The sequence below is a fragment of the Copadichromis virginalis genome, linkage group LG7, assembly GCF_057382275.1.
Source record: "Copadichromis virginalis isolate Kocher_CV1m ecotype Utaka linkage group LG7, C_Virginalis_male_GT1.1, whole genome shotgun sequence".
In the NCBI taxonomy this organism is placed as follows: Eukaryota; Metazoa; Chordata; class Actinopteri; order Cichliformes; family Cichlidae; genus Copadichromis; species Copadichromis virginalis.
In genome coordinates this window covers 45,885,170-45,910,613 of record NC_140624.1, presented here as the reverse complement: position 1 = coordinate 45,910,613, position 25,444 = coordinate 45,885,170, and the positions used below count along the sequence as shown (strand labels likewise).

The 25,444-nt window shown below is 40.7% G+C and overlaps 1 protein-coding gene across 1 annotated transcript in view; it reads right to left on the bottom strand.

Moving 5' to 3' along the window:
* bmpr1bb (bone morphogenetic protein receptor, type IBb) overlaps nt 1-25,444 on the bottom strand; it is a 59,524-nt gene that overhangs the window by 10,987 nt on the left and 23,093 nt on the right. Inside the window, exon 5 of the mRNA XM_085463731.1 lies at nt 7,272-7,600. Within this exon, the coding sequence (XP_085319857.1) occupies nt 7,272-7,359 (88 nt within the window). The 5' untranslated portion in view covers nt 7,360-7,600. The remainder of the gene's footprint in view (nt 1-7,271; nt 7,601-25,444) is intronic.

Below are 25,444 nucleotides of genomic sequence, written 5' to 3'. Positions count from 1 at the left end.
GAAAAGGCTAAATCAGATTGCAATACCAAATACAGTGACTATTCTTTAAGTGGGACTGTGTCCTTTCACTCTGTGTTGCGGTTTCTGTCAGAGGGGAAGTTTGTGGAGGTGTTCAGATCCTCCCTCACAGTGGCCTTGGTCTCTTTATCACATCTGTTTTGCAAATATTCAAAACAAGGACACAAGAATGGAATGTTTCACGAGTCTGTAAGGAACTTTCTGTCTTGAAGAGCTCTGAGTCACTTAATCTTTTGGTAAACAAGGTGCACGTTGTACCATGACAGCACTTAACTGCAATGACATAAACACAAAAATGAGCATTACGTAGAGCAGCACATGGATTACATATTTTCTAAACAGTTCATTTGGCTATGAACAGATTAGTCTCAAACAATTTGTACTTATAAATAAACTTGCTTGATTACACATATTGTTTGACATGAAGGCAATAAGTTTTATAGCTTGCTGTACAAAGTATGCAGATTCTATCGTATCCGCCAGTTCATTGACTGATGGACCAATATATAATTCCAATTAAACAAATGTTGGGAGGCTGTGTAAAAATTTTAAACAACAGAACATGATCTGCAAGCTCTATAAACTCACATTTTATTCACAGTAGAACACAGAAAATGTATCAAGTGTTTAAACAGAGACATTGTGGTATCTCATTAAAAATATAGTTATGTTGCTGCCATCAATTTGAAATTGAGGATATAGATAAGGCCGAAAATCACTATTGGATGGGCCCTCAACCTCACTACAATACAAACTGTCTGTTATGGAAGTCATAATGAAAGTATTTATCCAACAAGTTTTAAAGCCTGCTGTACATATGAGTAATTTTACTGCACAGTCACTGATGTTCAACAAATTACTAAAAAGCCTCAATGATGGGAAGAAAAAAATCAAAGAGAAACTACCTCTCTTAAACTAAAGACAGGAAAATAACCAAGATGTGACATTTTCTTCACACTGACTCTCACATAATGTGTCACATGCATTCTCCCAATTAGGTGGTCTAGCTGCAGAATGTCTCATCCCTCACTCTCTTACATCTCACTGCCAATACCACCTTTCATCATTTCCTGCTGTTTCCAGCCTTTCAACATCCCAACTTCCATCTGCAGACCCTGGAGGTTTATTTATTTACTCATTATCGCCTCATTATTTGTATTTGCAGGAGAGTGGCATCAAATTCTACTAATATTCTGTGTCCTATAACTTAATGTGACTGGAAATCACATTAAGTTTGACTCATTACTATGAACTACTTTAAACTACTACACCAGTGCACTGTCACCCATGTATGCACATATATATACTGCCCACCTTTCGTTTCGTTTCCTCCTTATATTTACTCTCGTCTTGGAGATGCATAAGCTTACATGGACCCTCACACAAACTTGCATTGTCAGCGACGTAGCACGCTGAAGGTCACCCAGAAACCTGATCTGCATCCCTCACACATTCCACAGGCAGCTCCTCTGTCTCTGACACAATATTACACACACACACACCCTCTGAGCAAGCGAAGTGTAATTATGGTGAATTACTCCAGCTGGAGAGCCTTCAGTCACAGCTCATCACCATCAGTGGCACTGTAAATGCGAGCGCTTCCACACTGGATTGAACTTTTCCAAACATGTCTGCATTATTGACGGTAGTTTATCTGCCACCTTTATGACCATGTTTCTCATTTCTGTTCATTTCTGAAGGCTGTGACTGAGCAATATTGGCCTTGTTTGTGACACAACCTCCTTCCTTTTTTATAGTGCTAAGCGAAGCATGACTATGACCTCTGTAACAATCTTATAATGGCAGCAATGACAAATGGGAGCCATCATGGAAGAATCATGGAAATTCCCACTTGATAACATGTTCTGTTTGTTAGGTTTTTTGGGTGTGTTTTTTTTAAACGTTTTTTAAGACATGCATTTTTTTAAATGAACGTCTTTATTTTTGCCAGTTCTAATGGAAGACGTGCTTCCATTTTTCCTTATTCTAACCAAATGTTCGACTTTTACTGATTGTTTTAAGTTGAGTCAGTTTGAGGTGCTACATTGTTGTTTCATTGAACTTTTTTTACTTTCCTTTTTCTTTATTACAAATAAAAGATTTTAATAAAAACAGTAACAACAATGGGATGTGACGGGGTTTGCATGCCTTGAAAAATAAGCACTCCAATTAACAGAGCTGTATAACAGGAGCAGACTTCACAGACTAGACAACAGGCATTGAATCTGTGAGCTGTGACCACTGCACAGACTGTTAACTGTTCGTCATGGGTGCAGAGGAGGATAAGTTACTCCAGGTGGCCATGATAAATCACCTTCTCAAAAAGAGGCATCTTCCCCCTTGTCTGCCGGGTGCACTCTGACCCTGAGGGGGTCACAACCAACCTGCAAAGGGCCCATACATCCTCCTCCACCCTGCCACTGCACTCTCATTCCTCTTAACCCCCTACAGGCTTCAAAGGCCTGTGCCACATGAGACACTCACACATGTGCGCATATTGTACACGCACACACAAGAAAGTGTCCGAGGAGCACATTCCACACTCTTCGCTTCTTCTTCTCTGCTGCTGCTACACCCACATCAGGTCATCGGTTTCCAGCGCACAGCTTCCACCAACCTGTTTTCTCTTTATCGGCTGCCTTTCTGAAGGACTGACAGGGGCTCCCACCAGACAGAGCAATAATGCCACGACAAATTTATGGAGTTGACCCTGCCCTGCATTTTTCTCAAATCCCACCCTCGAAAAAAAAAAAATAGCTCCACTGTCAGAAACTAAATTCTACATATGGGTGTGAATACAGCAAAGAGCTGCTATATCCACATGCAAATACTCAAACACAGGCAGATGTACACACAGACAGACGAAATAACTGCTCTATTCACAACAGATGCCGGCAACATAAAGAGACAGAGACACAGAGGCCTATATATAGGGTGCGCAGATGCACTAAACTTCTTAATCTTGCATATAATTGTATGAATCTTGCAAAATGTTTGCAGACAGACACACACTGGCTGACGAACACACACATTGATAGACAAGAAACAGGTGTAGGTGCTGACACCACAAGTGTATCTGTCTCATCTCAAACCCATTTTCTCTTTTTTTTTTTTTAACATTATCTGCCCACAATTCCCATCAACGCGTCTCACTGCTCGTCTATCTATTCATGTGGTCTGGACTTACTGGAAAAAGCCACAAGCGACTGAAAAATTCTGGGGTTCATTACAGACTGCAGCCATAGCGCCACCACAATATGTCACCTTAGCCATTCTGCACCCCCCAAAAAAAGGAAATGTGGGCAGACGCTTCTCTTTTGTACTTAAGGTTGTTTAATCTATGTAAGTACTGTATATTGTAAGTATAGCATAGTACACTCACATGTCTATATGTTAAATATGAAAGTACAGCCAGGAGAGTAGTATCTTAGGGTGAAAAACTTGAAGACATACAGGATAGCGCAAAAATCTTGAGCCACCCCTACATTACGTATGTTTTGCTTTCAAGGAGCTTTACAGACTTCCATGTAAAGTTTTAAAGGGGTCTTCAACAATAGCTCTCCAAGCTTTTTGAAGGTCTTTCAAAGTTTTTCTATGAACATTGGATGCTTTTTCAGTCCAGTTCAGTGCAGTCAAGCATAAAAGGACACCTTAATGAAGGGATGAATCAGTGTTGTGTCTAGACATTACAGGAACCAATTTTAAAATGCATCTTTAGGCTCTTTGTTACTAGCAGCATGTCTAAAAAACATAGTTTCTTCCCATTTCTTTAGTTGACTCTATGGAAAATGACAAAAATAACACAGTTTGACAGTATAAAAAGTATTTTTGCACCAACAACATGATTCCCAAAGAGCTATTAGCTAAAAACTTCTCAGTATCCTGTACAGAGTGTCCTTAAGAAAATTGAGCAAACTGGTCTAGTTGAGGGGAAAAGTGCCAGTCTTAAGAAACCATCTCCAGCAGATATCTGAAAATCATGTTGATAAGACATAGGAAAAAATCCACCAAATGCACCTGATGCAGGACCTGAGAGATAAATCTGACCGTTCAGTTCATCAGTCTACCGTTCACTGAAGCCTCAGTAGCACTCAGTGGAAGGGTGGCTGTCAAAAACTACATTTCAGACAGTGTTGATGGGATCTTATCAAATCATATTTTGATCAACCATGTAATACCATCTAGACAACATCTGGTTGCAACAGCTTTATTTTTCAGCAGTGACAATGTTCTCAAACACACTGTCTGTGTGCTAAAAGCATAACCGGATAGACAAAAACAGTGTGGAATCATCTTGGCAGAAAATGAAAAAAAAAGAAGAAGCACGCAGCACCTAAAGAAGAGCTTTGAATGTCCTCCAAAAACCCTGGACAACTATTACTGAAGGATACCTAAAGAAAGCTTGGCTAATATAGTTTAGGCTGTGGGGAATAATAAAGGTGCTCATACCCAATTCTAAATTTGAAGCTCATTAAAATTACACAAACTCTCTTTTTGCCTTATATATTCCATTTTCAAGTATGTTTGCCTTTGACTAAGGACTTTTGCACAATCACAAAATCCACCTGCTGCCACCTCTAAAGTCTAGTAAGAATCCCAGCTGAAGCCTGCAAACATAGTTAACTTTGTTAACTAATTGTTAGACAACAGGGCCTTTTTATATAATTTCATATTTCAAAAGGATTCAACTAGGGTTTAGTAGTCCCTTCAGTATGTTCTTAAAACTCACAAAAATAGTCCCAAGTTTCCAAACCTCACAAAGCAGATATATTAACATGGTTCACATGAAGGACTAATAGACACACACACAGACACACACATATAGAGTTTTTATTCCCAGGCTTGACCGCTAGAGCAGCACATCTGCCTGGGGATCAAATTCTGTGTGGGGGAACCGTATCCACATCCTGACAGGAAGCAGCACACAGAACGCTGAAGGAGCTCGGTCCTGCTGAGGACCAACTGCTGCTGTTTTGTACTGCTGGACCGCTACGCCACGCTACACTCTGACCTTACTGTGCAGCGCTTAGCTTCACAAACATGTTCCAAAGGAAAGGTATATTATTGTTGCATATAATTTTTGTCCTTGCAAAGTACTGAGCAAAAACCTCTGCATGTTTGTCTGGAAGATTTTGAGTTAGGCATCATCCTCCTTGAGCATCCAAGAACGCTCGATCTCCATTTAAGATAACTTCAAATAATGTATGCAGTACGTGCATTAGTCAAGACTTTTGTCTCGTATAAATAACATAATTATTAATTGCAGTAAAAATGTAACACTACCTACAGAACATTAAACTTATTCAGGTTTTCCTGCAGGCTGTCTAAACCACTGCATGTTCAATGCACATTTTTCAAATATGTGAAGATCGCTGGAAGTAAAATATAAATGGCAAGTTACTTTAGTAGCAGCTCTTCAGTGAAGACTCCTGATTATAAACATCTTTCAAGAGAATTCCTCCAGTGTACTCAAGCAAGCTTTCAGACCTTTTATATTTTCACGTCACTAAGCCAAACACATACCATGTCAACTTCTCCCACGTCAACTTTTGTTCATTTTTTCCTTGAATGGTAGTAGCTGAAACAGCAGCGATACCACAGATATTTTATCGATCAGTGACAAACATGGGGAAAACCTAACCCAAAATATAGCTAGGAGGAAATTAACACATATCAATGTATCAGTTTCAAAAAAGCCTAACTTATTATGATATAACCGACCATATTTTTTATATTTCCACTGCATTGCCACAGGATGAACAGTGTTTGGACTCATCTATTCTCTGTGAACCTTACCAGCCTAGGGAAACAGGTGGCAAACTGGCTGTGCTACTTAGATTTATGGGCTACCTCCCACATGTTAAACTCATTTGGGTGACCTTTAAAAGATCAAATCACAGGGGAAACAGAAAAGGTATTGATAAAAGTTAGTGGGGGAAAAGGCTGAGCATAGGGGAGTGAAACTAAGGAAGCTCAAGAATAACCTTAGTATAAAACTTTTCCAAGAAGCTCTTCAGCTTCATTTCGGGAAGTATTTATCAGTCTGTGCTGACAGGAATAAGCAGACACTTTGCCTCCAGTTAGTTAACGCTGCAGTTTTGGAAGAGTGAAAATCAATGTTGCTCTTCGGAGGCATTTTTGATGAGTTTTGCTCCAGTAACCCGCATAGTTTAGATCTGAGTTGGGCTAATTCACTAAAAAGGATTCATCAGCAAGAGCAACTTTTTTTCTGAAGCCTTCCGTTTTCCAATGAGCCCCTATCCTATACTAAGAAAACAATTTAACTAACGGAGAGCAAGATGAGGCCAACACAGCACTGGGTGAACAAATGAGAGAAGTGGCATGCCATCTATCACTTAAGGGAAATCCACTCACAGCTAAGAGTCATGCTGAAATTTTCCAGACCATCTCTTTATGGCAGAATTTATAAACACTGCATGTTACTGTGTGCAAGCAGATGCTGGTTTTATAGCTTGACACCAAACTCTGTTGTTACGAAGTATGAAAGTCAAGGTGCAACTAATGATTTTTTTAATGTTTCTGTTTTTTAATATTAGGACTAACTTTTTTTTTTTTTTATTATCTGTAATAGTTGGTGTAAAAGGTTTTAAGAAAAAGAAAATGCAACATGAAAAATTGCAGAATTCATTGATTAATTTTGAAATTTTTAGATTTTAAACAAATAATTTAAGTGTTGATTTATGTGTCATAATATCTGCAAATAGCAATAAAAACTGAAAACCACCTAAACATGGTAATACCCATACTGACCTACTCCAACCAAGCGTCATTTTCTTGAGACTGGGAGTTCAGCTTGTCACAACCTTACGGGGCACTGTGACATTGCTGGCATTCATAATAAAAGACAACTGGCTGTCCATCTTCAAACAATTCAAAACATGAACGGGGATTTGGGGACATGAGGGTTGGGGGGGTGGGGGGGTGGACAGGACAGCGGAGATAAATGCACACCGGTTTTCATGGCAGCCCCTGTGGAGATCATAATAGCTTTTCATCATAAATACCCCAGGGCAAAAAATAGACCGACTAGTGCACAGCTAGCACGATCAACCTGTCAGCGTATGATATCGCCTATAAAACATGTGAAAACTTGCTTCTAACTCAACCAGTAAAAGAATTGCATAACCAGTCTAGTCTCAACATACACAGGAAGAAAACATGCCTATGATATAAGCCAAATGGTTAATCAAAACATAAAGACAGCAGGACAGCAGAAACATCAAAACACTCACCATCAGACCCAGGCCTCAGTGATGCTAGTCCAGTCACCAGGAGAACAGCCTGCCAGGCCCACTCCTGAGGCAGCAACACCACCATCATGCCAGCATTAACTTTCCTCAAGCCCCTGAGGTCCTGGCACAGCGAACACACCCCGCGCAACAAGGAGGAGGTGCGAGAGTGCACTTTATATCCTTCTGGTGAAAGAGGCTCAGTGCTTTTTTCTGTACAAGTGTTTCTCTGTGAGTGACTTCCCCCTCAGCACTCTCAGCAACTTCCCACAGCACAGTCGCCTTGCAGCCTCCAGCACTACTCCACACTGACAGCCTGGGAGAGACAGACACTGAGAAAAGGGGGGGGGGGGGGGGAGCAAAAGAGAGGGAGGAGGGTGTTACTTTGTTGCTCTCTCACTGTGCTATTTGTCCAGCCCTTTCGATGTCCACCGCAGAGGGAACAGCTGAGTATATCTACACATCCCCGAGGTGCTGCTACAACACAGGCACACGGTGCAAATTTTCTCATCCCTCATACCCAGAAAAGACAGCAGTGCAGAGGGGGCATTCGGGGGTGAACCGGGGCGATGGATGCAAGCATGAGGCTCCGTGAGGTGTGAAAGGTAGCAGTGAAGCCATTATGAACTGGTGCAAACACACAGCATGCCAAGAGAGAGACAGAAGCTACAGAGTGAACTCAAGACTATAAACTTACAGAGGACATGTGTATATATACTATGGTAAAGCAAACTGATATCAAATCATGCAAGGCAGAGAGAGTATGAACAACTAAAGCAAGAATCTAGAGGAAAATTTGCATTTGTTGTTAATACAAATTATCCATCTTGGCTCGGCACCAGTGCTCCAGACATGACATTTACGTCTTTCTCACCGCAGAGGTTATTTAATGGCATCTAAGTCTCCCACTTAACAATTAGAAAATCTTAAGAAAGATTATAAAATAAAAGGCTTTCATCTGCACCTTTCATTTGTTTGATAGTTGAAGAAGAAAGGCGACGCATTCCACAATAATCATCAGAGGGAAAAAGGAAAAGAAACCGACCTTTCCACAACCCCATCTTGACCTAAAGTGTGCTGAGCTACAGCTGCAGACGCAGGTGTTGTGTGAATGGCAAAAATCGCGCAGGCATTAATCTGTAACTAACAGTATGGTATTAAAGTGCAGATGAAGGCTCAATCTTGTTCAGTTGCTCCAGTGAGCCTGTGTGTTAAAGGGGTGAAAACACAACCACGCGAAGAGCTTCAGCAGGGATCAGCCCATCACACGTCAGGTGATTAGAGGCGATTAGAGCTCACACCTCCAGGCACCGCCACAACTTTGCAACTTCACACTAATCCAGCACACTTGCAAACTTACAACCGAACAGAAGAAACATGAATAATAATAGGGACACACTGCACAGCAAAAGTCAAGAGGATTGACTAAGCCGTGTGCCAAATTGCGTCAACTCTACAAGAGCGCCTATAGAAATCATAAACATTTCCGAGAGGGAAGAATTTCCACAATCACATGCCGTATGTATGGGTCTTCTGGGTGGAGTTTCATTCATTCCAAATGGTTCAAGGGGACACAAACAAAAGCAAATGTGGTGCTAAAAGAAGGCAAAAACAACAACAGCCAAATGGGCTTCTCCACCCACAACTGTCCCCTCCGAAAGTCTCACTGGGTGGGAACATCGGCTCCCAGAAGCCTCTTCGTCTTTTTAGTGCTCCAGCCTTAAAGCTGTCACTCCTGATTTGTGCATCTCTGTGTATTACATGTGATAAGTCAGACTATTCTGGAGCATGAACGCGTGGGGAGCAATGTGAATGGGTCATTGCACCTTACACACCCTACTGCGCTCCATCAAATGCCCAGCGTGGAGCCTCTCTGGACTCTCACACAGCCTACTTGGGCCCAAAGGCCAGTGATGGGGGGCCCAGTGGAGTAAGCAGCTCCGTAGGTGGGCGTCACTCCACCAAACAAAGGGGTTCAAAGTGGGGCAGACTGGTTGCAAGAGCTATTTTCAGTTAAATTAATTCTTCCTTTCCTGTGTGATAGCACATCTGCTATCACACATATTTAGAGATGATTTATACTGCTTGAGAAATTGTTTGTCTCATAGTCAGCTGTAGGATCAATCATCAATTCAAAATAAATGGGAATTCCCTACGTGGCTCTGTCTTTCTAGGAAAATAAAATCTATGATGATCTTAACCATTTTTTTGTTCTAAATGTATGAATTACACCTTGGTCAATATCACGGATTGAATATTTCAGCTTGTACTGGCTTGATCTTTCCTTAATAAATTGTTCTCTTGCAGGCCTTGCAGCCTTGCACCTTTAAGAAGCTGCAGACCTAAATAAATGAAGAACTCATTTAATGACTATTGCTTACAGTGTGAAATATAATGTGCAACAACTATTACTGTCTAGTTTGTTTGCGATGAAATATGCTCTGACCACAGGGTGGGTTTAGGTCAAAAGGCACCCACTGATTCAGATGTACTTTCCTGTGCACAATATTATGCAGAGTTATCAAAAGGTCACAAAGCCGAAGAAGGGCTTTCATGGGCCAAAAAATACATAGCCAAAAAAGCGTGCATGCACATGTCCCCAGTGAGACACTTTTATTAGAATGGTTGGGTGACCATCCTGGGACATATCTTTTTATAACCTCATTTTATTTTTATGTCTGCTCAAAATTTCTTCATCAGACTAAAGATTTTTCCTTCTCCCTGTTGGTTCTGATTAGAGCTCATCGATGCATTGCAAAAACCCTCTTCTCACTGCTCTTTTCTGACAATATTGTTGCTTTATTGCTGTATGCTGTAACTTAAAAAATTCAGGACAGTTCCAATAAATCCCAAATGATTCCAGTAAGCATGAAAAGGAGCAGTAAAATAGCAGTACAATAGCATGGGTAAAATAGCAAAATGACATGAGGGAAACTGCACTACACTAAGCTATTTGAAAAGAACAAATTACTGCTTTTACCTGAATAAAATAAAAAAATTCTTGTTTTTTGTTTCTTCTATAAACCACATACTTGTATGAGCCCCTTTCACTTGCCATTTTAGGTACAGTAACTTCTTTGGTGCTGCTCTACCATAGCTCTGGCTTAGTAAACTGGGTGCTGTGCTACTTGGAGGGCTTGTGTGGAGAGTAGATTAGCTCAGAGATTATTGTCACTTCGTTTTGCAGATTTTATGTGCTTCACATTCTGCCCTCTAGCAGTCAGAGATCAATTATTGCATTGTTTGTAATAATCTGTCTCCATTTCATAAAGTAAACATTTTCTTTTGAAACAGAGACCCTACTTTAATACCCGCACTAGCATTGCAATGCACCATGAAAATGAGCCATGTTTTTTGTTTCAGAAAGTGACTTTAAAGAAGCGGGCACGCATTTCATCACACAGCAAGAGGAACGGGATAGACGACTGTGAAAAATCACCGCTAACCTGTGAAACAAAAAGCCATGGCAGAACACAGATGATGAAATTACTCTCAGAAGATGGAATGCGTGTCTTGAACGATTTTTCAGCTGGGGCCAAACTGACCCTCAGCTCTGTGAAATTAGGAGGATTTTCAGCAGCTCAGCGTTAAAACGGCTGTCACCGAATCCTGGAAAGCACTTTATTACCGTGACAACACAGCTGTCTAGACCAAATGGTCCAATCGGGGTGCGAGAGTCAGGAAAGCGTGACACTATCTTCATCATCCAGCAGGACAAAGATTAGCTTCCTTTCTTCATTGAGTTATAAGAAAAGATTATTAACCACATTTGATACAATGGAGCTGAACTACTGCTCTGTCTTTTAGTTTTCAGAGATCCAGGTGACATCGCTGAGATCACAGCTTTTGTCTAATCAACAGTGAAATTAGTGGTCTTATATAAACGTGAAGATGAGAATTAGCAACTTAACAATACTCACAAACTCTATCAATCTGACAGTCTTCATCAAACAAGCATTCAATATGTTGAGTGTGTGTGTGTGTGTGTGTGTGTGTGTAGGTGTGTGTGTGCGTGTGCGTGCCTGCCTGTGTGTATTTTAATATAGATAAGTAATGTACGCAAAAAAGTGTAAAATAAATAAGAAAATTTAATGCCATAAAAATTATAAAAACAAGTTAAGATATGTAATTAATTAAAAATTAATGAAGGTACCTGGTTAAACAAAAAGGTTTTTAACTGGTTTTCAAAAGACTCCACAGAGTCAGCTAAATGTAATTTTAGTGGCAGACTCTTTCAAAGCCTTGGTGCCCAGACTGACAAGCTCTATCGCCTGGTCTTCAGTTTTGTAGGTGGAACAGCAGATTCTGAGCATGTGATTGAACACTGCGCGCAGCAGTGCATTTGGTAAGAAGCTGAGATAAAAAGAGACTTTACATGCAAGAGGAAGGAATCAAATATTGCATTAAGATTCTGAACACTGGATTTAGCAGCTGAACAAAAAGCAGTAAGAGTCTGACTGATTTCAGAATGTAAATCGGGAGGCGCTATGATCTTGGCCTCAGTTTTGTTCAAGCTCAGGTCAAGGTAACTGAAGGGCCAAGCACAAATCAAGGTTAAACAGCCTATCCAGCTGGTGAGGATTAAAAGACATACAACTGAATGTCATCAGCATAGAAATGTTTTTTCCTTGCCACCATTGCGTAGTGCTCGCTCATAGGGGTTCATTTGATTGTTGGGGTTTTCTCCAGAATACTATATTGTAGGAGGTCTAAAGCACCTTGGGGCAGCTTTTGATTAGTGCTGCATAACTAAATCTAAACTGAATAGAACAGAACCTTGGTCACTCTTTTGGTGTCTCATCTGCACCTTAACTCTCCGTCACTTTACTCCTGCGTGAGGCATTAAAATAATGCGAAGACCATGTTCCATTCTATTGTTTTATATGTATTTGTTTTGGATTTTTTTTTATTTCCAAATAGGCCTACAATGCTAAGACTTAACAATGCCCATGTGTAGACAGGACACCTTCTCTACTGAATCTCTAAGGATAATTCAGAATATAAATATATACAGTAACTATATTGGGAGAATGTGAATATCCCCAGCAAAGCCTCAACCTTCAAGTAAAAGAAAGATCTTCATGAATATTAAAGATTCCCACAATAGTAGGGCCAAATCACTGCGCTGAGATTGACGAATACTTTTTAGAATGCTGAGTGGGAAGAAAAACTCCATTCATAAAGAGTGAAAAGGCTGTCACAGCCAGATTCTCCCTCCTTCCCCTCCCTCTGTCTGTCATGCTGTCTCATTCTCTCACTCAGGCCGTCTCACCGTCTCTTTCTTCATGACACTACGACGTGACAACGGAGAGCACTGAAACATGATCACACTTCTGTTGAATCACTTTTCTCAGCCAATATTATTGTTGTTAATGACAAAACGCTGGAGGGTTCGTGCTGGCTGTTAAATGCTCATCTGAAGTTTCAAACTGAAACTAAAAAGCTTGTGATAGAATATGTAATGCAATTATGTTTGATTCGGGATCTGACCTGTCTGATGGAAAATAACAATGCTTGTAAACTCCTCTGAAATTCTCTGGGAACACGTATCCACGTACTAGCATTTACGGCATAAAGACGACCATTAAATGCACGGTTCGCAAGTAATAATTAAGTCTGTCGCAACCGTGTACTTTCTTCATCAGACTATAAATGTCAAAAGTTTGTGAACCTCATAAACTTTTCACTGCACACTGCCTCCAGCTAGTCAAGTAAAATGAATGCAGAGAGGACATGTAAAGCTGTATTTGCATTTTATAGTGCATTGTGAATAAGTTATTTTATCATGACGGAAACATTTTTTAATGTCATACCCCTACATATATTTCAATTGTAAAATGCAAATTCCCACAATCTGAGATCTTACGAAACCCAGTACTTGCTTAATTGCCTGTGTAATCAAATTAAAATCTTAAAATGTAATCCAGTTCTGCCTGTTTTTATGACATAAATAAGGTGAATACCCACTCCACTCTAGCTTCTTTAGCCCTGTTTGTGTGGCAGGTCTCATCTGCGGCCCTTATTGGGCTGGTGTGGCTCGTTTCCAGTGACACCAGCAGCACTTGGGACCAGTGTGCCAGCTCAATAAAAGCCCTCAGAGCTCAGCTCCTGTGTGGCTCTCTTCCCTCAGACACCTGTTTTCTTCTTCTTCTTTTTTTTTTTTTACACAATGTTCTTTTCTTGTTGCCCTTTTATTTTGCACTAAACAACATTACACACTAAATTTCTTCAAGCATGCTCTAATTTACACCTCTGATTATGCTACAAATCAGGGCTATCTGAAGTTCTTTCCTTGTTTCTTTCATTTAAAGTAAATAAACATTTAATAATAATGAGAGATAATGAGAGACAATGTGGTCATAATAGACATGGTCAGCAACAACACTCAGGGACTGTTGTATTTTAATGATGGTGTGCCGACAACATACCGCCCTCACCATTACATCACCAGCCCAGCTTGAACTGTTGATACAAGGCAGAGTTAAACTTTTTTTTCTTTTTAATTTGTATGCTTGTCCCTTTTCATCATGGCCATGCAGCTTATTTTGTGACAACATTCAGTTTTTGTTCTTTGGCTGTGGTTTTAATTCAATTACATGTTTAGCCACTGAGGGTCATGGTTTTTTTGGGGTTATTTTGGATTTCCTAGCTAATCTGCATATTTTGTTACTTTTGAGCCCTAGTTTTGTTTAGGAATACATTTTGCTGTCTTTTGGTTTTTATGATTATTCTAGTTTTCTGAATTTGGTTAGAGGGATTATTCTGTTTTGATTTCATTCAGGCTTGGGCATTTTATTTTTGTATTTCTTTAGTTTGGCCCACATTGTGTCTGCTTGCGTTTTTTTTTTTGTTAAGTTGGTGTCTGCTTTCCTGTTACTACTTGTTTTTTTTTAGTAGTCTTTTGTCTGTTTTACCTTTGCGCTGCTTTTCTGTCCTCCATCTAATTGATTGGTTTTACCTGTACCTTGTCTTATTCCCCTGATTAACCCTCAGTGTGTCTCTCCTGTGTTCTTTCTCAGTGTTTCTGTTAATCTCCCCTTAGTTGTTCCTGTCTGGTTAAAGTTTTGTTGGAAAGTATTTTGCTTTGGCCTCATGGACTTTGTATTTTTAGAATGCATGCTAAGGCAGCCTGCCTGTCTTTGACCCCGCTCCACTAGACTACATTATCTTCTATAAAAACAGAAATATTCAATAATTAATATGATTTGTTTATTAAGAGTCAAATGATGGGATGAAGCAGTAGCTTCAGGATAAAGCTAACTATAACTACACTACATTGTTGTTTAATTTTGGAAGCTTTTAGACTGGCGATTGTTAAACTTTCTGGCAAAGAAGCACATCAGTCCGTCATTGGCTTACTAAGGTCTGGTTTTAAAGTCTGGGCTGTAGCAGGAAGTCAAAGAGCACATGTAGGCACAAGTTCCAAACTCCACACAGGAAGGCGTCAGCTGGAAGAATCTGGATTCGAGCCCAGTATCTTCTTGCTGTGAGGTGAGTGTGCTAACCACTGTGCCACCCAAGATGGCAAATATATTAATTTTAATTTAATAATTGCAACATTCATATACATACATATATATATATATATATATATATATATATATATATATATATATATATATATATATATATATATATATATATATATATATATACACACATATACACAGTGGGGCAAAAAAGTATTTAGTCAGCCACCGATTGTGCAAGTTCCCCCACCTAAAATGATGACAGAGGTCAGTAATTTGCACCAGAGGTACACTTCAACTGTGAGAGACAGAATGTGAAAAAAAAAAAATCCATGAATCCACATGGTAGGATTTGTAAAGAATTTATTCGTAAATCAGGGTGGAAAATAAGTATTTGGTCAATAACAAAAATACAACTCAATACTTTGTAACATAACCTTTGTTGGCAATAACAGAGGTCAAACGTTTACTATAGGTCTTTACCAGGTTTGCACACACAGTAGCTGGTATTTTGGCCCATTCCTCCATGCAGATCTTCTCGAGAGCAGTGATGTTTTGGGGCTGTCGCCGAGCAACACGGACTTTCAACTCCCGCCACAGATTTTCTATGGGGTTGAGGTCTGGAGACTGGCTAGGCCACTCCAGGACTTTCAAATGCTTCTTACGGAGCCACTCCTTTGTTGCCCGGGCGGTGTGTTTTGGATCATTGTCATGTTGGAAGACCCAGCCTCGTTTCATCTTCAAAGTTCTCACTGATGGAAGGAGGTTTTGGCTCAAAATCTCACGATACATGGCCCCATTCATTCAGTCCTTAACACGGATCAGTCGTCCTGTCCCCTTGGCAGAAAAACAGCCCCATAGCATGATGTTTCCACCCCCATGCTTCACAGTAGGTATGGTGTTCTTGGGATGCAACTCAGTATTCTTCTTCCTCCAAACACGACGAGTTGAGTTTATACCAAAAAGTTCTACTTTGGTTTCATCTGACCACATGACATTCTCCCAATCCTCTGCTGTATCATCCATGTGCTCTCTGGCAAACTTCAGACGGGCCTGGACATGCACTGGCTTCAGCAGCGGAACACGTCTGGCACTGCGGGATTTGATTCCCTGCCGTTGTAGTGTGTTACTGATGGTGACCTTTGTTACTTTGGTCCCAGCTCTCTGCAGGTCATTCACCAGGTCCCCCCGTGTGGTTCTGGGATCTTTGCTCACCGTTCTCATGATCATTTTGACCCCACGGGATGAGATCTTGCGTGGAGCCCCAGATCGAGGGAGATTATCAGTGGTCTTGTATGTCTTCCATTTTCTGATGATTGCTCCCACAGTTGATTTTTTTACACCAAGCTGCTTGCCTATTGTAGATTCACTCTTCCCAGTCTGGTGCAGGTCTACAATACTTTTCCTGGTGTCCTTCGAAAGCTCTTTGGTCTTGGCCATGGCGGAGTTTGGAGTCTGACTGTTTGAGGCTGTGGACAGGTGTCTTTTATACAGATGATGAGTTCAAACAGGTGCCATTCATACAGGTAACGGGTGGGGGACAGAAAAGCTTCTTACAGAAGACGTTACAGGTCTGTGAGAGCCAGAGATTTTCCTTGTTTGAGGTGACCAAATACTTATTTTCCACCCTAATTTACGAATAAATTCTTTACAAATCCTACCATGTGGATTCATGGATTTTTTTTTCACATTCTGTCTCTCACAGTTGAAGTGTACCTCTGGTGCAAATTACTGACCTCTGTCATCATTTTAAGTGGGGGAACTTGCACAATCGGTGGCTGACTAAATACTTTTTTGCCCCACTGTATATATATATATATATATATATATATATTTCTGTAATCCAGTTTATCTAATACCGTTCATTTCACAACTAACATGCAAACTCTACATCCTCCTGTTCTGAGATGTTAACTGATATACCTGTGAGGGGATTTTTTTTTCTTTATTCTCAATCTGCTACTCAAAATCTACAGCTGCAGTGCATGTCAACATGATCAGATTTCCTACTAAAATATATACTTTTCTTTGTGTATGTAGCTTCTTCGTGAGAACCTTATTAAAGCTTCAGCAATGTCGTAATCTCTTTAGAAATAACCACCAGCACTGGAGTCCAGCTCAGCCTACAGTTACAACAAAGCACAAGGTCCTTTCTGTTGACAAACTGGTAGCTGCACCTGAAACACACCTGTGGCTCAGATTTCAAGCACTGGCACAAACAGCTGCACAACACTCCGAGATGTCCATCTGGCTCTGAAGGTGCCATTAGGAAGGTGATTTTTCATGGCCAAGGCAACAACGCAGACTGGCCAAGAACAGCAGAATAAAATCCTTTGCCTCACTCTCGTTCTCTGTGTCTGCCTCTGAAGGTCACTGGACCAGGTTGTGGTCCTGGATCTCTACAGAGTGAGACCTGTTGTCTTTGTCAGCGAACTTGGCTGCCACTGAGCCACACTTTAGCTAATTCCCTCACAGCTCTGTTTCCAATCATTTTCTGGCCACTTGGATCTCTTTAGTTTGGCAAGTTACATAACTCATATTGCAAACATACACTGACCAAAAGCAGCAGTTTGCTGAAATAACACTATGCAGCAGTGTGTAAACCTATAATTAATGGCTCATGACAAAAAAGCAAGATTTTACAGCTTTGAAATAGACTAATAAACAGTTAGGCACATAATGTCACTATCACCCAAGGTATGTTGTGAATCTTATTGCTTTGTAACTATTTTCCTTTGCAAAAAGGACGGGGGGGGGGGGGTCTTTTTACCTAGCAACTAGATGAATATAAATAGTCTACAAACTAAGGCTTACACATGCTCGTTTTTCAGTAAAGGGAACAAAAAGTGCTCTCATTTCTCAAACTGAGAAATGAGAGGAAATTTCCTTAACATGGCCTTTGTGCAGCAGAAACTGGGAAACCAAATCTCTCCTTGTCAAGTCATCCAGGAGCATTTAATGAAAGGATTGTTGCAGCATGTCTGCTGGGCTGCATCGGGCGGACGTTACTAACTAGGGTCTAATTAAGGGGTTCCTCTGACGGTCAGACAAAGCAGACAGCAGGGGTTAAGACGCTGGCTCACAAACTGGCCGTGACCCTCACACCTGCCTGCTTCCATTACACTGCAACATGCCTGCACACATTGGACAGGCTCCTACCGACACATCACTATGGAACTGGTACTCATACAAACCACCCACACACACACACACACACACACACACACACACACACACACACACACACACACAAGCTGAGACAAAATTTTAGAATGAGGCAAGAGCTAACCAGACCTATAGGTAAGTAATTACACTTAAATGTGTGATGATGAATTTAGGAAAAAAAATCCAGCCATGGAAGTGTTGATCAGTGCAGAGAAGTATAATCCTGAGGTCTGTATTTGCACACACACAAATCTGAAACATCAAAGGAGTTATAATGAAGATCATCTTTTCAGAGTATCAGAGGCATCTGTGTAATCTGTTTCCCTTCCTATATGTGTGCAAAGAGGTGCTTTGACCAACTAGCCCTATAATATAGATACTTTAATATTAACCGCAGTAAGTGAAGTCTTACAAGCTTCTAGGGCCCCCGTAGGCGAGAGCGTCAAAAGTTCATGCCCTCTTTTCAGTGTACACCCTGGAAAAACAAAAAGACTGCCTAGTGTGAGCTAAGGCTCTGCCACTAATAGGACTGATTGTAACACAGTGGCTCCACCTGTCTCTCACTCCAATTAGTTGTTCCAGCCACTGCAGAGACATATTGCAAAATAGGGCCGAAGAAACTGAAAAGCCCCCCCCCCTCAAAAAAAACAAAAGAAAATGTAGCCAGCGTGAAACATAACTACATGTCCATTTGTGTAGGGAAAACAAAGGATGAAAAGACACAGTAGTTGTCTTTCAGTTTTACTTTAAAAAGCAGCAAAGGGCAAGGTGAAACGAGTCAACCAAAGCACCTGCTTCCTTTAAGGTTCACCCAAGACTGTGATGCTGTGAATATGTAGTGTTTCCCATATCGCGTGCTCTTTAACGAGCTCTAATAGAGTGTGTGCCCACTGAATGTCATTCCTAAGCAGCAGGGGGACATTTAATAGAGAGACCAGCTCGGGCAACATATAATGTGTCAAATCTGTCAAGAATAATAAGAAGTGGAAAGTGTGAGCCCAAACTACCACACTGTGAAATAAAACAAAAGCCAATTAACATTTTAGTTGGTAAACAAACAAATGTCTTTAATCTTGTTCCATTTTCAGCTGCCAGAGGATACGGTCTGCTGTAATTCAGAGCAAACAAAGCTGTCAGGATAACACAGACTTATTTAAGAAAACATAACACAGTTGGAAGAATTGTCTAAATTATTAAATTATTATAATATTGATGTTTTTCCTCTCTATTTTTTGAACCTTAAATATTTTTTTCTTTCTTTTCTTTTTTTTTTTAAGCAACAGTCTTAATACAAAGACTGCACAAGAAATTTTCAGAACAATTGGCCCCTGTGCTGACAGCCTATTTAGACAAACAACAAGCCTGTGTTATTTATTTGCCCACTGAATCCCCTTTTACGTGGTCCCTGCCCCTGGCTGCGGTAACGCAAGAAGGAAAGGATACAGCCCAACCCTTGGAACAGTTATTGGGCTTCATTCATGCACCTCTCTACGGACTAGTTGACACAGACAGGTGGGGTTTAAATGGCAAATTAACTGCCCGTAGATGCCCCCAGAAAGAATCTCTTCACTACGCCTAGACGCTCTGAGCCTTTGTGATTAATGGTGTCTGGACAAATTTTCGTTTTACAGCTTTATATAAATCAGAGGGAATTAACAGAAGGAGCCGGCCCGCTGCCTCTGCTCAAACTACCTGCTCTGTGTTGTTGGAGTGTGATTGAGACGGGCTGCGGGGTGAGAGCAGGAGGGAGAGAGAGGGAGGGAGTCTTCAGCACATATTTTCCATGTGCGGCCACACCCCTCCCTCGACTGCGGTGCTGAAAGCTCTTTTGTGTGTTTGTGAGTGGTGTGAAGGCTACAGTGATAAAGTATTCACCACAGAAGTTTAACGTGCACGGTCACTAGCAACTTTTAATATTAAATTTGTGCTTAACTTAGTAGCTTCTTTGTCATTGCAAATTAAGGTGAGGCTTTAAAAGTCCTTTTTTAAAAAAAAAAAAGTCCTTTTATTTAAAAGACAAACAAACAAACTCTTAACTCTTTAAAACATTTCGATTCTCTAACATCAAATAAGCACGAAATCAGCAAATATAAGACTGAGAGGCTATCCGTTCACTAACATAGCAAAGACACTGAATGGAAGAAGAGATGAAAAGATTCCGTTACCGTGATTCCTCCCTGAGCACATGGCTGCCTAATTAAATTAACTAAATGAGTAAATGGAATAAGGTGTACGTTTTCTGACCAGACAAGGACACACAGTAGCTGAAATGTGTGAATCTCACAGCTGGACTTACTCAGTAAAATTCTCACTTCCATGCTGGAGCAAATCAAGGACACTGACCTTTTGCTAAAGTAGATTTTTTTTCCATCAGAGGCAGTTTGGTAATGCCTAAAAGAGCAGTAAAGTTACGGGTGGTGCACTGGAGTTTTAGCGTGCTAAAACACACTTCAAGATCAAAGGTATTTTTGATATGGCTCTTACTAAACTTACAAACCTACAACATTTTTTTTGATAAGTCAGAATTTAGAAGATAGTACTGAGTTACATCATTTATTCTTGTCTGTCAGACTAAACTGCTGGTAAAATATGCCATGCCAATTTTTCCCATTTATTTACACATCAACATATTAAATTTCCTTAATTACCAAACTCCATCAACAAAGTCTCAATTTTACTCTGTTATCATAAAATAGTAAAGCCATAGGTAATCCCTGCTGTTTGTGACATAGTTAGGGAGCACAAAAAACCCCCAAAACAATCCAATATGCAAATTCTGCAGCCATGCAATCCAATTACAAACACATGTAAATATGTCAGCATTCAGGGGTTAAATTTGAAGTCACTGAAGGTCAAGTATGAAGTTTAATTTGACTCCAAAATCAAATCCTTATCCACTTGGCGAACAACAACAAATTATAGTGTCCAATACAACAACCACAAAACACACTTTTCCATTTATTTATTCTAATGTCACTGGCTTCGCCTCCTTGCACTCAAGGGGCTGCCCATAATAATCCCCGTGCTCTAACAAAAGCAGATGAGACATTCCTGTTTTCCTCCAGGAAGTTTTGAGTGAGTGTTAAACCATCTGCTCCTGTGGCTGATGGGAAACCCAGGGGCTTTGCAGTCTTGGCAGCAAAATCCTGTCTCTGGTTGCCTGGTTGACCCACAGTTCATTTATCAATCAGACAACTTTGGCCTTAATTAGAAGGAACAGTCCATCAGCTTAGATTGAGGCACCACTGAAAGACTTATTTCAGTGGGAAAGGTAATTTGCTTTATAATACTCTTCTTCATAGTCTGCGTTCCCTCAAATCTGTCAGTCCCTACACATGGTGGAAAATATGGACACCTGTTTTTTGTCTTATGAAAAACAGATTTCAGCAGCTTTAGATGAAAATGAAAAAAAACAAAACACACTGAATCATTTTATTTTACACACACACACACACACACACACACCCCTACACACACACACACACACACACACACACACACGTGTATATATATATATATATATATATGAAGAGGCCGCTAGAAAGGCTGCAACCACCAAGTACCTGCAGAGGGTCAGGCAAGTCCTGAGGAGTCAGCTGAATGGTAAGAACAAGATCCGGGCCATCAACACATACGCCCTGCCCGTGATCAGGTACCCTGCTGGGGTAATAAGCTGGCCAAAGGAGGAGATAGAAGCCACTGACATAAAGACAAGAAAGCTCCTGACCATGCATGGAGGGTTTCACCCCAAGTCCAGCACCCTGAGGCTGTACGCTAAGCGGAAGGAAGGGGGCCGGGGACTGGTGAGTGTCAGCACCACAGTCCAGGATGAGACAAGGAACATCCAAGAATACATTGGGAAGATGGCCCCAACTGACCGAGTGCTCAGTGAATACCTCAGGCAGCAGAAACCCAAGAAAGAGGAGGGAGACGAGGAACCATCATGGAAGGACAGGCCCCTGCACGGTATGTACCACCGGCAGATAGAGGAGGTGGCTGATATCCAGAAATCCTACCAGTGGCTGGACAAAGCTGGACTGAAAGACAGCACAGAGGCACTAATCATGGCAGCACAAGAACAAGCTCTGAGTACAAGATCCATAGAGGCTGGGGTCTATCACACCAGGCAAGACCCCAGGTGCAGGCTGTGTAAAGATGCCCCAGAGACTATCCAGCACATAACAGCAGGGTGCAAGATGCTAGCAGGCAAGGCATACATGGAACGCCATAACCAAGTGGCCGGCATAGTGTACAGGAACATCTGTGCCGAGTATAACCTAGAAGTCCCGAGGTCAAAATGGGAGATGCCACCAAGGGTGGTGGAGAATGACCGAGCTAAGATCCTGTGGGACTTCCAGATACAGACGGACAAAATGGTGGTGGCTAACCAACCGGACATAGTGGTGGTAGACAAACAGAAGAAGACGGCCGTAGTGATCGATGTAGCGGTTCCCAATGACAGCAATATCAGGAAGAAGGAACACGAGAAGCTGGAGAAATACCAAGGGCTCAGAGAAGAGCTCGAGAGGATGTGGAGGGTGAAGGTAACGGTGGTCCCCGTGGTAATCGGAGCACTAGGTGCGGTGACTCCCAAGCTAGGCGAGTGGCTCCAGCAGATCCCGGGAAAAACATCGGAGATCTCTGTCCAGAAGAGCGCAGTCCTGGGAACAGCTAAGATACTGCGCAGGACCCTCAAGCTCCCAGGCCTCTGGTAGAGGACCCGAGCTTGAAGGATAAACCGCCCGCAGGGGCGTGCTGGGTGTTATATATATACACACACACACACACATAGTGTAATTTCACAAAAAAATGTAGCATATTTATAATTTTAGGCATCCCATTTGTTTTTAGACAAATATGCAGTACACTACAAGTCTAATACACAGAGAAATATTCATATCCTCAGTGTGGGAGTAATAAAAGACATGTGAGATGTTCATGATGGACCGTCTGTGAGAGAGAGCCACATCAGAGACTCACTAGTTTCTTTGAATATCTAACATCTGTGTGACATTATGAAGCCATAACTGAGTTGTACGTCTCAAACAATTTGATATATTATCATAAAGAACCCTCTCCTTCTGCAATTATTTAACAATCAATGGGGTTTATTATTTTATTTTTCACTAAAAACCCTAACAATAAAGCCATACTTGATAATGCACACTTTAATATTACTTTCTAAGAATGCCGGGGAATCGCAGCTATAAAAATTCCAACAACTTCAAAATGCAAACAAAATGGAGTGCAAATGCAAAATCAGCTTTCAGAAGAAACTGAAAACAGATTGGTAAGCCCAAAAGAAGTTGTCATAAAATTGTACTTAAGCATTTTCATTGTAGTTGCATCTCCAAAATATTAAAGGAGGGACAAGGGTAGAAGCTTTTGTTGTTGGTTATTTTTATTTTTGCTTCATTTTTTTGTTGAAGCTATGAAAAATGTCATAAATGACAGTTTGACAGGCATAAAATAATATTTTACAGCATCAAGGTGATTCCTAAAAAGATACTTTGCATATTTCACCAGTGTGTCATCTAATTTATGGAGGGAGTCAGGAGAGAAGTACAACAGTGACTATCTACAGCCATCTGTAAAACACGGTGGCAGCTAGGTGTTCGGCTGCATTTCAACCAGAGGTGTTGGAGACTTTATCAAAATTTACAGAATTATAAACAAAAAAAGTGCCAGGTTTTGATCAATCATGGAAAGAACCTGACTAGCGGTGGCTTGATTTTTCAAGAAGCATGGAGAACTTTTCTGAAAACTAGTTAAAGAAATTATGAGAAACGCTTAAATATATATATATATATATATATATATATATATATATATATATATATATATATATATATCCATCAGCAATAGCTTATTTTGTGGCGTCCAGACGTGCAGTAAATTACTGGGCATTGTATTCCATGTAAATCTTTCTCCCTTGAGGTCTGAGTGCATTAGATCCGGAGCTATCAGTACCCTTTCCCCCTGACAGTGTTGTTTGCTCTCTTCCAATGATAGCACAATGAAAACACAGGAAGTAGCCTCGAGAGCGCGGGGCCTGCGATCGATGTCTCTGTGTCCAACTATAAGCTAGGTGATGTCTTAACAGCTGCCTTCCTCACTTCTCAAACCTCTCTTTCCCTGCGATAGCCCGTCAAGCTTCCCTCAACCACTAATGTATCTGAATGCAGTGTCATCCAGCGCGTCTCGCATCAGTCGATATATACTGGAAATGCTACCCATCTTTGAAACATCACTCCTTCACTTACTGTAAGTGCACATCACAGAGGGCACCATCCCCACAGTGCTGACAAGGAGGAAGACTACACCAGGCGGCCCCAGCCATGACAGAGCATCATCATATGCAACCACAGACATAGTTTTTACTACTAAAATTGCAGTGTATAGACTACGTGTCTAAATTGGGCTCTTATTTTAAGATATGAGCCTGTATTTCACATCATTCCAGGAGTAAGAGATACTTTAAAAAAGACGTCGCTGGGAATGGAGTATGATAATGTGCAGCTCTGTTCTTATGTCCTTTGATACTTCTTGGCTTTAATGTTGACTTTTATGAGTTCTGGGCAACAAAATCCATAATTGCTGCACACTGGCAACTGAGCCATATAAAATAATGAAGGAAAAAAAAACAACTAAAAAAGAGTCTAAACAACTCCTGATATTAGGTACAAACATAACTTTTTGTGATATGATATATAATGATTGCAAAGACCAACTAGTAAGTCAGTCTGGCTGATGTATAACGGCATTTCCAGAGAGGATAGGATGCTGTAAAAAATCCAGTAATAATGTTTACATGTTTCTTAATAAACGTCAGAGAAATGCAAAGGCATTAGATACAAATGAAAAACTAGATCCTCCTACTGTCAGTGCACAGAGATCCAAGGATGGTGATGGATTAGTCAGTAGGCCACAATTTCATATATTCGCGTATATTTTTTTATCTTTGCATGTTAGACTATATTTGTAATTGTGGATTCTTCATTATCATTTAAATGAAATGAAAGTAACTGTGCTTGTCTCTGGACCATTCAATAGTATTTTCCCTTTTGTGTCTGGGTTTCAATGGGCCGATGAAATTGTTCGTATGATGTATTGTCCGTTTAACATGGGTTAAATAGTTGCATTTTTGGGGGGGGGGGGTTAAATTAACAAATGGGGTTACATTGATTTGTATTGTTAAAAAGCATTTAGGGGGCATATAGCAGCAGTTTCTGCCAAATATCTATTTTTTACTTGTGAACAGGACCATAAGATGAGGCCTACGTTTTCTCTTGCAGAAGCAGAAAGTGTCTGCAGTCAGAACACACTAGTAAAATCCACTCTGACTTCATGGAAAAGTGTTGATTTCTTCAAATGATTGTATCTGGTTGTTTTCTACTCTCTTGACTCTTGGTGTTGGCTGTGAAGACTGGAAAGTTGTTGGCAGAAGCTTCTTATTAGACTGTTCCACTTTAAAACCTTCTGCTTTCCATATTTTTCACAAGGTATTCATACACCTGGTTTTGGTTATTGTGATACATCAAG